The 12,892-nt window shown below is 41.6% G+C and overlaps 1 protein-coding gene across 3 annotated transcripts in view; it reads right to left on the bottom strand.

Moving 5' to 3' along the window:
- Positions 1–12,892, bottom strand: part of ADCY5 (adenylate cyclase 5) — a 221,972-nt gene that overhangs the window by 18,381 nt on the left and 190,699 nt on the right. For all 3 annotated transcript variants that reach the window (XM_033003549.2, XM_033003547.2, XM_033003548.2), the window contains exons 10-12: positions 10,033–10,177; positions 8,364–8,461; positions 5,547–5,634 (exon numbers count right to left, since the gene is read on the bottom strand). In XM_033003549.2, the coding sequence (XP_032859440.1) occupies positions 5,547–5,634; positions 8,364–8,461; positions 10,033–10,177 (331 nt within the window). The remainder of the gene's footprint in view (positions 1–5,546; positions 5,635–8,363; positions 8,462–10,032; positions 10,178–12,892) is intronic.

Genomic DNA, 12,892 nt, shown 5'->3' with positions numbered 1-12,892 from the left:
GCAGGGCCCTTCCCCACCATGCCATCCTGCCGGGGCAGATGGGCTCTGCTGAACACTGCCAAAGTTTTCTCCAGAACCCAACTCTCCTTTCCCTACCAGCACGCTGCACGAATAACTAAGCCACTACAGGGTATTTTTAGAGACACGGAGAAGCTAGCGGTGCAGCGACACGGCACTGCAATTTAACTATGACTAATGTTTCTATTAAAAGTCTTGCTTTTCCCTTTTATCCTTCACTTTTACATCTTCAGAGATGCAACATTTTGTCAGTGCACAGCTTCCCACACAGCAGTCCTACAATGTAATTACAAAGTGTTTGAATGGCCAAAGCGCTGATTAGATGGTGACTTTTACAAATGAAGAGAGAGGTTGTGGCAAGAGTTTTGAAAGAGCTGATTTCACCTGCTACCAGCACAAACACAAAAATCCAGATAACTCCAGGTGCAAGGAGAGGGCAAGGCTCTGTGAGAGATGGGAGGAATGGAGAAATGGGGGGTTATGACTTATTTGCACTGAATGAGGATTGATTGAAATTCACTGAAAGCTTATGCAATCCTTCAGGCTCATGCAGACACTGTAAAACAAAGCAAAACACCTCTCTCCCAGAAATAAACGTTGCTGATATAGAAATCCTTACCTCTGTTGATAAGCCATGAACCAAAATATCTCTTTGCCCTACCATGTCCAGATGCTTCCATGCAGATATCAGCTAGCAGATCCCTACCAGTGCAGGGATGTGGGAAATGCCATGGGGCTTTAATCATTACATGATTTGGAGAGAGAAAGAAGATTTGTGCTGCATATAGACAGGTTTCTCACAAGATTAGAGCAGGACAGGTTTTCCTGACACTCCTTTGTTTAGGCCTCAAGGCCAAGCTTTACAAAGGTATGTACGTACGGACCTAACCGCCTTCTGTAATCTCTGGGAAATCAGGTATCTAAATAAAACTCAGGAGTGCTTTGTTGTGGATCTTGGCTCAAGCCCCTGCTGCCAACGATCCCAAAAAAAGCCTGACTTTGAACCAAGCCTGAGATATCAAGCAAAGCTATCAGCGGAAAGACACTTAAATTCTAATGAAAACATATTTTCTTTGTATTAATCTTGGTTCTCATTACTTTGCAAACTAGGGAAAATTTTAGGTCAGTAAACAAGTACAGCTGGAAAAAGTCTTAAAGAGGAAACAAATGCCAAAAACCATAGGAGGTCAGAATTGCAATAGAAAACGCAACGGCACAGCCGTGCCGCCTATTTGAGGAACCTTTGCCTTGCGAATAAAATTCATGGAGGTTCTACAGCATAAATAACACAGACGCAGATAGAGACCAGAAATACTTGCAGCTTGGAGGACTTCTGTGATAGAAATGGGGGACCTGTCACAGCTCAGACAGTTCAGCTCCACTCTAGCAGTTTTATCTCCATAAAGACATACACAAGTCAGGGGTAAAACAAAAAAGAAGAAAAACTAAAAGAAGATGAATTCCCCTCCAATTCTCCAATAAAATAAAATAAAATAAAATCCCTTCTCTCCTAGGAAAAGAAGCAGAACATCAGGACATTATAGTATGGTAAAAAACCACGCGGTTGCTGGTTAGCCCATTGGTTTGTACTGGCTAACACCATTTACTCCTCTTAGTAAAACTCAAATCTTGCCCAAGTGAAGGATGGGACAAGTGAAGGTCTGATGAAATGGCAACTCTAAGCCCACACGTGCACTATTGAGAACAGGGGCTGAAAAAAAGGATGTGATCCATTTGAGCAGCCTGAGATTCATATCTGGGTTGCCATACAAGCTTGAGGTCACTAATTAGTCCTCTTAAAATCCCCACGTAAAGAAAAATAGCCACAGTGGGAAAAAGGAAATTGGATTGTCCAGTTGATTACAGTTCATTCTGAATTGAAATGCATAAATGCTGCTGGAAGACATTATCTCCCAGAAGAGAGAGGCTCTGAAAGCATGGAGGTACCAATGGATATAGAAGGGGAAGGTAGGGCACTGTTGTACAGGTGAAAATCTGAATTTAAAAAGCTATCCAACATGTACTAGTGTTACATGGAAAATAATCCACAACCTCCAGTCATTTACATGACAAAAATACACTAAATAAAAACTACTTTGCAATAACAGCTGATCACAGACAGAAGAGTAGTATTTTTCCTTTTTGTCTACTTAACATATATTGTGGACATGGAAAACTGCTTAGATAATTGCTATTGTGTTGTGAGACGAAAAAAAAACATGAGGTCTTCAAGTTCTGATTTTTCAATTTGTAATAAAAGCCTTTGAGTCATTTTGAAGTACATTAAGATGCTTCTAGAGTAAAAGACAAAATCTCCAGGCAACTTGATGTTGCAAGCCCATTTATGTATCTTATTTCACAGTGATTTATTAATCTATTTAAAAAGTGCAATTTTCACAGGTACTTTTTCACCCTCTTGAGAAAAAAAAAAAAAAAAAAAGAAACACTTTAGGAGCATCTAGACCAGCTTTGGGAGGCAAAGAAATAGGTAGACAAGCTGCACCTGTGTAAAGCTACAGAAAAACTTCTTTCCTCGAAAAGGACAACTTGAAATTTCTTTCATACATGCTCCCAGGAACAAGAAGTTGAATTCTACACAGCAGTGTAGATACCAGAAGTTAAGGATTTTAAGAAGAAACAAAAACTTGATAAGTTAGTAGCAAAACAGATGTCTGTCAGTGGAGTATTTGTGAAGGGACCCTGTTTCCCATGACCTTAGACTCTATTGGGAAGGAACACCATCTTGCGGTGGCCAAGTCTTCATGGAGCATCAAAGTGAAGAACTGGAACTCTCTTGTTTATTACAGCTGAAGAAACTTGGAAAGCCAAGCTGGCTGCGTTGGCAGTTCCAGGATCAACTTCTAGTCCGTGGAGAATTTTATAGTGGAAGATAATAATGACAGCAAAAGAAAATAAAACATGATCAAGCTGTCCAGAAAGAGTCTGCTGGCCACTGTCAAAGCCAGAGATGGAGAGGCCAAAACAGGGAAAGAAAGTCACATGAAAGCTGGAAAGAGGAAGGAAAAAGAGTCATTTATCATGTAACAGCACAGCAAACAGGCAAAAGTTACGCTTATGCTGATATCCTGGGGTGGACACCTGCTTTCCAACTTTGTGTGGAATGAATGATCGGTATGTAAAACACATGCTCTCCTATTCCACATCTGAGTGCGAAATGAAACAAACAATGCTGACATCCCTGTGTCTTAAAATTTCATTTAAAGGATCTGTAAAAGTGCCTTTCTTGTGTATGTGTGTAAAAATGCTTCCTGGAGCAATGTGGAGTACAGCAAGGGCAGGGTAAACCCACTGCTTAAAAAACTCTGACTTGAAACACCAACATCTTTAATGACAGAAGCAGACGGTAGCTAGTGGGAGCTGTTGCCATCAGACAGGTAAGCCAGAAGTACCCATCCCCTAAACAAGCCATCTCATAATCAGATGTTATCAGCAGAGGCTAATTTGGAGCACTAAAAAAGGGGTAATCAAAAAGCTACTGGACCTAGAAGGCCTGATACTTTCAATACTTGCAACCTGTGCACAGAAGGCACCAGCCACACTGAATGTTATACATAAGCACCCTGTGGGACTGGGCCAACATGCTGAAAACTCACTTTTGGAAATACCAGGAGTTTCACAAAATCCCATTAAATTCTGATGTTAGTTTGAATTCCCTCTGATGTCTTGTGTAACCAGGGCCTGTGCACTCAGGCAAAGCCAGCCTAAAAACAGTTGCAGGCACCAATGAACAGACCTCTTCTACAGGAATTTGGAAGATCGAGGCAAAGAAAGCAAGACTGGACATCTGCCTAGGGTCACAGGGACTGAAAAATCCTGTGTGACTTCTGAGTTAATTATTAATTAAGATCAGTAAGAGTCCAAACCAGAACCAGGACCTGTGAATGATGGCAGAAGAAATGAGTGCTGCTGTCAGTATGTGGAAACAACCTAATCCCGTAAAAGCCAGTGGGTGGCAAACAACTGTGAGCCTTGAAATCCATCCGGTTGCAAGTCAGCCAGCTCAAATGCTTCAGAGGTCTGGGTCTGCCACAGCTCCTGCCCCAGTATTTGCACAGCACCAGTAGAGCTGCTGTGGCTCTGCACGGCTGGCAGTGTGCTGGGATGTTGCTGCCAGTGGCACTGCAGTGTAAGTAGGCTCCAGCACAGCTCTGCACAGAGTTTCCAAGTCCTTTGTGGCTGTGACCAAAAGATTTCCACGTTGGTTGTTAATTAACTGCTAATCACATTAACTTCTGATACCAGTTTACAAACTAATGACACTCAGTAGCATAATCACGTGCAGTGCACACACCAAGTATAACCAGGCATCTTTGGGTATCATTTCTCAGCTCAAGGGACCCAAGCCTTCCTATTAGCACTGTTATTTCTGAATTGTAATTTTCATTGATGGTAAACAAGCAGGATGCTGCGCTTATGAACTAGGGTCCCTTTAAAATTGTCATATGCCCAAGGGAAGCCCTGGGAGTGAGTTGTTAAATTCAAATATAACCTGAAGCTTCTTTCACTGGGAACAGTTTGTAGCTCTTAATAAATGAGAAGGCAAAGCTTAATTCTCTGCATCTAACTTTCAAAAATCAAAAAGACATGAAACATGCAAGTCTGTCAAGAGCTCCCACATTCAACGGTTGGAAATGGCACAGAGAAGATAATTAAAATGAGGGAAATCATCTGCCTGACATAATCCGTTACCCCACTGTTTCTTCTGCAGGAAACATGCTACTGAGCTATTTTGTTCCAGGCTCTGAGGAACAAAGCTGAGCTTGGGCTAAGGAGCCTGAATCTGGATGTATTCCACATTCAGACACTGCTAGACTGGAAGGATATCCAAAACTGCAAATACAATCAACTGGCATCAACATTTTAATAGGAATACCTCTGAGTGAAAAAGATGAGCACATCACCCGTCCCAGAGCACTGACTGCCACTTTACCACAGACTGCCAAGAAGAATTAATGTTTTCCGATTTCACACAATGTATTTCTTTGCTGATCAAAACCAGTTACAAGAAAGAGCCCACCGAATGTTGGAAGCTCTGTACACTCCTCTGAGAAAGGCTGATAAACTTCTATATGTTTATGGCTTTTACTTTTCCCCCAGGACATTTTTCCTTGATGATATTCTGCTTCTGATTATCTGCCTACCCAAACATGCATATGCAGCAGGGGCCAGTACACAGGCGACACCGCAGGAAGTTTACAGGGAGGAAACGAATGGCCCGTGTTTCATTCCACACTGGAAAATGTGTTCTTATATCAATATAAGAGTGCCTGCAGGGGACTTAATAGACATGCAGATCCACAGAGTGATTACTTCTCTGCTGAGCTAAAGAGATGCCAACCCTAACATCTGTTTGCAGTTCGTTCTGTCTTATCAAAGGCTTTTTCTGTAACCCTTATCACATAGTGTGGAAAGGATGGCTAACAAAACATGCTCTGTTAGCTGAAGAAACAGATTGCTGATCCAGTTATCTTAGGCAAAGGACTCTACAAAGAAACCACAGTACTCACCTTTACACAGGAGTAAATGACCGAAACAAACACCACTGTGGTCAGGATCAGGAAACAGGTCAGGTAAAAACCCAGCATAAATGTAGAGCTGAAATCAAGGAGATTTATTTTTTTTTAAAGTGTACAGCATATAGAATAGCTACAGCTCTGCTCTCCAGAACATGACATTTGTACAAGCTATGACACACTGCACGGGCTTTCCAATTAGGACAGCAGTAGGAGATAGGAGGTGCCGTGAATACCAACAAACACTCTGTCCTATTTTGAATTACTCACGCATCTGCAGAGCAGAGAATGCAGCATCTTTTTTAGCAATCACCTTCCTGCCGGGGTGACAGCAGAGGGACTGAGAAATATTTCACGCGCTAGAGGCGCTGATAGAACAATTTGTTATGTCAGGCTGGCCCCTGGCTGGCTGTGGGCAGGAGACCCCTGGGAAGGAAAGAGTGCTGAGTGCTGCAGTGCAGCCGAGTGGGAATGGTCTCAACAGCTATCCATCCTTGGGAATAGCTATCCATCCTTGCTGTGCACAGGGAATGTCTGTGCTGCACCATCCTCTGTGCTCTGCCTTGTGCATGGGATGGGAGCAACCATGGCATGAGGTCAGTCAGAGAGAACAGCCTTGGCTTGGCCAGCTTGAGAAGTTCCTGCTCCTTTCACTTTTAAGTACAAAGAGGACCCCAGGGCCAACTTTGTACTATGCATTTTCATCTGTTTTGATCACGAAGATATTCAACAACAATTTCCCAGTGATTGGTCTCAGTGTGACAGGATGGGCCCCCTCCCAGGAGTTAGCCTCATTCATAATTTAAATGAAGTATTCTTGCGACGTGACATTGAGGCCAGCCACACCAAAGCCTGCTGGTCTCTGTTCTCTCATGACTACTAAGATAATTGTACTTGCTAATTCACAGTTTGAGCCTTTGAGAAATTAATTAAAGCTATTCCTCTTTATCATAAATTATCACTACCATTTTGTCTCTGGTTTCAGATTCAAATTCCATGTTGTGTCTTTTATAAAGCTCTGATGGTGACACATATACACCTGTGGTTTCAGTTGCTGCTTAACTGTTACTTTCAATAAAAGACCAATTGAAGCTGAAATATAAGGGAAAACAAACCAAAAAGCTGAAAGAAGGTATATCTGACTTGCAGATAAAACACGAAATTTTATTTACACTTGAACCAAATCATCTTTCAGACAGGCCAGGCTGCTTAAGGACACTTCAGAACCTACCAAGAAAACACCAACCACCACCCTTAAGGGTGGCATGGAAGGAGACTGAGCAGCATGACATTTACACCACATTGCCATAAGGGATTTGCTCCTGCGTAATACAAATGAGTCAGCCATATGGCTGCCACAGATCAGAAACTGTCAAGTTGTCATTTAAATGTTGAACTGGGTTTTATGGAGACAGCTTAGTGGCTGCTTAGGGAGTTTGATGAGCAACACAAAGGCTGGTGGAATGCCTCTGCAGGTGTGAAGTCACAGCAGTAACATCCAGAGATCCAAAGTGTAAACCCTTGCTAAATCAATTACTCACAAAGAATATTTCTGGACATAATTAACAATGCATTAATTGCTGGGACTGATCTAGTTTCAATTTTGAGCCTCTTTCATCTCTATTTCCAGTTTTCCAAAGCAGATCCAACTGTTTACACAGTGCATTTGTACTGATGATATTTTGCTGATTCAATCTTATTGTGAGAAGAAGTGAATTTCCTCTTGCCTGGGAGAATGAATGAACTCAAACATCAGACTGTGTCATTTCTGTGACCATTTGAATATCTGATCTGAACGCTATAAACCAATCTACTCCGAGAAGGTGTGTGGTGTGAATAGAAGGAGAAAGCAGTTGTAATGGCATAAAATAGTATTGGAGCTCTCTTTAAAATTTTTTTTGTCTTCTTGTAATGAAGATGAATTTGGAGCATTTTCAGAGCTTCTGTGATTCTGTTCTTCAGATTAAAAATGACTAACTCTAAATATATTTCCAACACAGCACTGCTCAGTGAATGATATATTATTGCTGCTAAACCAGAGCACAGGAAATACCAACATGTTTCAATTTTAAGGGATTTTTTATGAACTCTTTGAGAAGAAATACCATGTCTGCAGAGCTCACTGCTGGAAAAGATCCAGTGGGTTACACCATGCCTTTCAGACAAAACATTTCACTGCAGTGGTCCAAGAGCACTGTGCCCCACAGCCCTGAGGAGCTTATGGCACACTTGCCTGGGGAAAGAAATGACTGCAAGCCTTAAACCTGGAGTGAGCTACGCAAGCTTAGGCATGTGTAGCTCAACTCCCTCTCTTGCACTGCTGCTCTGAGTCCAGAAGAATAAACGCATAACAGGTTATGCCTCATCTGTGAAGCAGACCCTGACACCTCAGTGCTCTGAGCAACGAGGCTGTGGTGGGTTTTTCACCCCCTGTCCCACTGCGTTCAGACAAGAACATGTTGTGAATAGCCGCATGTTGTGAATGCGTGCTATGCCTTAGTGGGCAATCCTTCCTACTGAGTCACATTTGTTTTCCAAAAGCTTATAAACCTGCTGAACTGAATTTCCTAAGATGGGGGTAAATGGCAAGAGAAATCACAGTGGGAAAACAGAAATCCTTACGTGTCAGTGAGGAGGTTTTAATCTGCACTAGAAATGAGTGAAAACAATAAGCACCACGCATCACTCGAGCATGAATTATTTAAGGATTTTTCTCTTCCCTTTGGTGCTCTGAATTCTCAAGAAAAAAACAAAGTAGGCCAGAGTAGAGGAGGGGAGCAGATGGGAGCAAAGTGATAAAAAGGTACTCACTGTGGCACAATTATGATTTGAACAAAGCAGATGAAGAGGAAGACTAGGGATGCACAAGCCACATAGGCTCCAAACCTGTCATCCACCTGCTTGGAGTACTGCAAAAAAATACAAACAGGGTTATGTTAGTGGGAAATATGGCTAGCTGCTTTCCCTCCACAAAAACTTCTCCCTGGGCAAGCTTTAAGGGCATGAACAGACCCAAAGGACAGCGAACAACCCCTCCCACCCCCCAGCTGGGTGGAGAGAGGATTCACCATTCACCCCTTGCATGAGAGGAACAAGAATGGATTAACAAGGACTAGGACTGTAGGTTACTTTCGTCTGATCTATACTTCTTCCATCGGAAGTTTCCTCCAGTAGGGATGAATATTGCTAATCAGAAAACCTTGTATTCTGTGCAGACAGCTTGGCTCGTTCTAATGATAGTGCGAGGATGCTGCGGTTTTCACACAGTTGCTCCTTCCAACTACTTGTCAACATATCGGTCACACGGGAGCTGCATCTGATTCCCAAAGATGCTTTATTTAGCTTGAAGCATGGTTCTCAGTACAGATGGTCTCAATGTTTGAACCACAAAATAAAAGGTGCTCAGAACAGGTGAACCGCTAATTTCCCTAGCAGTTTTCAGCTATAAAATTGATAGGGGAGTGAGGGGAAATTACATGCTTGAGCTTTTATCCAGTCCCACACTGATTCATTGAATAGCTGTAAGTCCTGCAAAAGTATGCTTTTGCAATAGGTTGTGATTCCTGTCACTGAAAGAGTGTTTTAAAATAAAATGCTAAAATAGTTAGTGCAAACTTAATTACTGAATCTTTTTCCACTGAATAAGTAGTTTAACCTGAAGACCAATCAAATGTCCCAATGATCTGTGCTTGGATATAAAAGAAGGAAAAAGATGCCTTTGACTTTCTTTGGGCAATTAAAATCAGCAGTTTACATAGTACTCTTAATAACAGTATCTGAGTACCTCTGGACATAACTGACTTTAACTTTGCAGCCATCTAGAGCCAATGTTATCTCTATTATATAGACAGAGAAATTGAAAAGTTCTTTGCTTCACAACATTGGTGTCTGAAATAAAATCAGCAAACAATCAGCTCTTTGGGAGTCCTGGGTCCGTTACTCCTCTTTTGCACATTTATGAGACAGAGAAATCTACTTGTTGCTTAAAATGGGTTCCCAAAAATGACAAGAGTACAAATCCCAATGAACCTTAGTAGCACCTGAGGCTCCATGGGAGGGGCAAAGGGCAGAGTAAAGTCCCTCCAGAGGCGATCTGGAGCTCGGGCAGGCTGAAGTGGGCTTCTCCAGTGATCTGAGGGAGATAAGGGGTGACTGCAATCTCAGTTTGGATGCCTCAAGGTAAAAGAAGCAAATCTGATTTATTCTGGATTCCGCTTACAGCCCATCATTGTATATTCATGTGTGTCTGACAGAAATGGCTTGGTTTTCCTGCCCAGTGCTCCCTTCAGATGACTGTGGCTTTCTAGTGACATGGATATTAAGGTTTCCATGAGGAAGCACAGATTTTTTAAGATCACAACCCCACCTCCAACACCTAAAACCTAACTTTACCTTAGATATAAAAGCTTGATCTTAGAGAGGAGGATTAAAACTCATAATTAAGTCTGACTGACACGTTGCAATGAATTTTAGACATTACCTTTTTCTCCAAGTCAGGCTCCCTGAATGTTAAGAGGAACTTGCGCACGTGCTCAGAACGTAACCGATCAATACTTCTGGCATCGATGGCACGGCCCAGAAACTCATCCACTTCATCTTCTGGATTCATACTTTCCTGTGTATTCCTAAGGATGTCATGAAAAGGGAGCATAAGAGACAAGTTAATTTCACCCTCTTCACTGTTTGTTATCATTTCACTGTATAACAAGCTGGAGGTTAATGGCATTTTGCTTACGACAGCTTCAAGTTGGAAAATGGATGATGAGCTGAGAGGAAAATTATATTGGCTCTAGAGTTCATTCCTAGTCCCGAGTCCACTAGTGAAAGGATTTGATTTACTTGCCCTTTTTCTATATTACATTCATTTTCTTGACTTGCAGTCTCTTTGCTGTCCTTCTAAAAGTGGTCAGCAGTCTCCTTTCACCAGTCCTCTGACTTACTCTTCCCTGCACTGCTGTGCTGTCGTAGCTGTTAATGCCTGAACTGGCAAAATGATTTATGTAAGCAGTCGTATTTCTTGCTTCCCAATAATAATTTCTGTAAATATTTCTGTGAAGATTTCTGAACTTGAACAATTCTACATTTTTTGATAAAAAATTGCTTACAGAACAAATGTGGGAAAAAAAACGTGGCTTGATGCTCCACTGTCCCCACTTCATGCAGTTATTTATGAGTATAAAGCCAGACAAAATTTTCTGTTTACAAGGTATTTACTTAAGTAAAGATAAGGTTGCAAAAGGAAAAGGTAGCAAAAGCAAACAATGCAAATTAGATTCTGTTTTCTAAATATGTGGAACAAGATTTCTAAATTACTTGTAATCTTTAGTATCAGTGTGTTTCTGATGCTCAGCTACAGCTTCAGAAAAATGAGGCTGATTTTCAAAAACTGTTGAAAAAAATAACACTGAAAACTTAGTCACTCTGAGGCATTTGGCACTGAGGATCAGGAAGCCTGAAGCACCTCCCCAAACTCTCTAGTTATTTTTAAAACCTGACATGATTTTAATGACTTGATGCTGTTACTTTAATGGCTTGCCTTAAAACTGGCTATAGACAGAAATTAAAAGCTAATCCTGAAGTGCTGTTTTTCTGCTCTGCTTGCGTGATTGCCAAGGTTATCCATGGGATATGTCAACAGTTACCCATTGGAATATGGCTCCCACTTGCACTGGGACATATTCCAGTGGATAACTATTTCTATGTGCAAACCCCACAATGGCAAAGCAACGGCTCATGTTGTTTGACCTTCACCTTAGGCACTCTGGAGAAAAAAACCCTGATGTCTGACAAGCACGATAAAAAGCTACACTGCTTTATTTTCTCAGTTTTATTTATACTGCATAACAGTGCATAACGCACAAACCCTGTGTTGCAGCCACCGGGTGCAACGTGTCTACAACCTGCTATAGGTACTACTGCTCAAAGCAGCTTACAAACCAGAATGTGACTGTTTTAAAAGTTAAAGGTCCCTTTCCAAAAGAAAGGCTCTCCAAAAGCTTTCAACAAAACTGGACCAGATTTCAAGAAGCCCTCTGTACCCCAACTTCACCATGTAGCTCTTGCCAAGAGACAAATAAATCAGGTCCATCCACTTGTTTCCATTCCAACTCCCTTCATCCTAGCCAGCACGTTGAATGTGTCTACACCCCAGCTAAGTCATGACAACACACCATCGGCATCTATTTAGTGACCATATGGCAACTGCAAACCTAAGTTCTTATCTCTATTTTAGCCAAACTTAATATTTCAGTGAGGTTGGGGAAAAGTTTTCTATTTTTGGGCACTAGAGTTATTTAATTCCTTGAACTTCATATATTCTACTTTGAAATTAGAAGTGGTTTTGCCCCTAGAAGGACAGGACATTCAAGTTACTTCTAGATGCTTCCTTAGAGGAAGCACATCTGCTTGAGCATTCAAGATGCTGCTGCTTATTTTCATTCAGTCCTCACAATGTCTTCTGGACTCATAAGAATGAGCAAGGAAATAATTAGGCTTTGTATTTACAGAATGTCTTCCAAGATCCTGCAAGTTATTTACACATTTGGGTCATTCACATTTAGTCATTTCATACCACATACGAGAGATGCAATACGTTTTCCCCTGGAACTGAAGCAAAAGAGTCAGCTCAAGATCTTGGTGAACCTCAGTTAAATTTCAAGTTCCAGCCTAAAAGAGTCACTCAGGAAAATGCAAAGAGAAGAAACTGCCTGCTTGGGCTTTGGCCTCGGCTGCCTCCAGTTTTGTAATAGGTCATTATCCTGCTGAGGGTATCTCTAATACTACAATAACTTCTGTGGTTGCAGATTGTGTAGAAACACTCCAGCAGGTTTTAAATTGCCTTGCTGGGATATTCTTAGTGAGGCAGCCACCTTCATGTAGACTACAGGGGATCTTAGTTACCTTGCATATACCTAGCTGCTCAGGTGACTTTTGCAGCCACTTGTACCCAAACTAAATTACTGTACTGCAAGTTTGGGTACATTTGCATAAATGTAATTTTAAATTGAACTACAAAATTTCCCTGTGTTAAGGAGTACCCTGAAGGCAGTGCCTGTAAGTCAGAGCCGATAGACTAATGAAATTCGTATGTGGAAATACTTATTGATATATTGTTAGTGTGGTAGAGGTGGGGGGGAAACAAGGATTTCAGGCCACCACAAAACTTCCAGAAACACCTCTTAAAAGCAGTACTGAGACTTCTCCAAATGCAGCTGACAGAAAATTGTTGCAAGGGACAGGAACAGTACAAACAAAGCTTGAAGCAACTTTTGCACTCTGCTTGCGTATGTGAAAGCTAGCAATTAACCCAGAAATGTTGGCTTCAGAGTAATCCAAAAATG

Source organism: Tyto alba, unplaced genomic scaffold, assembly GCF_018691265.1.
Source record: "Tyto alba isolate M040663 unplaced genomic scaffold, T.alba_DEE_v4.0 Super-Scaffold_7, whole genome shotgun sequence".
NCBI lineage: Eukaryota > Metazoa > Chordata > Aves > Strigiformes > Tytonidae > Tyto > Tyto alba.
This window is presented reverse-complemented; position numbering and strand designations above follow the sequence as displayed.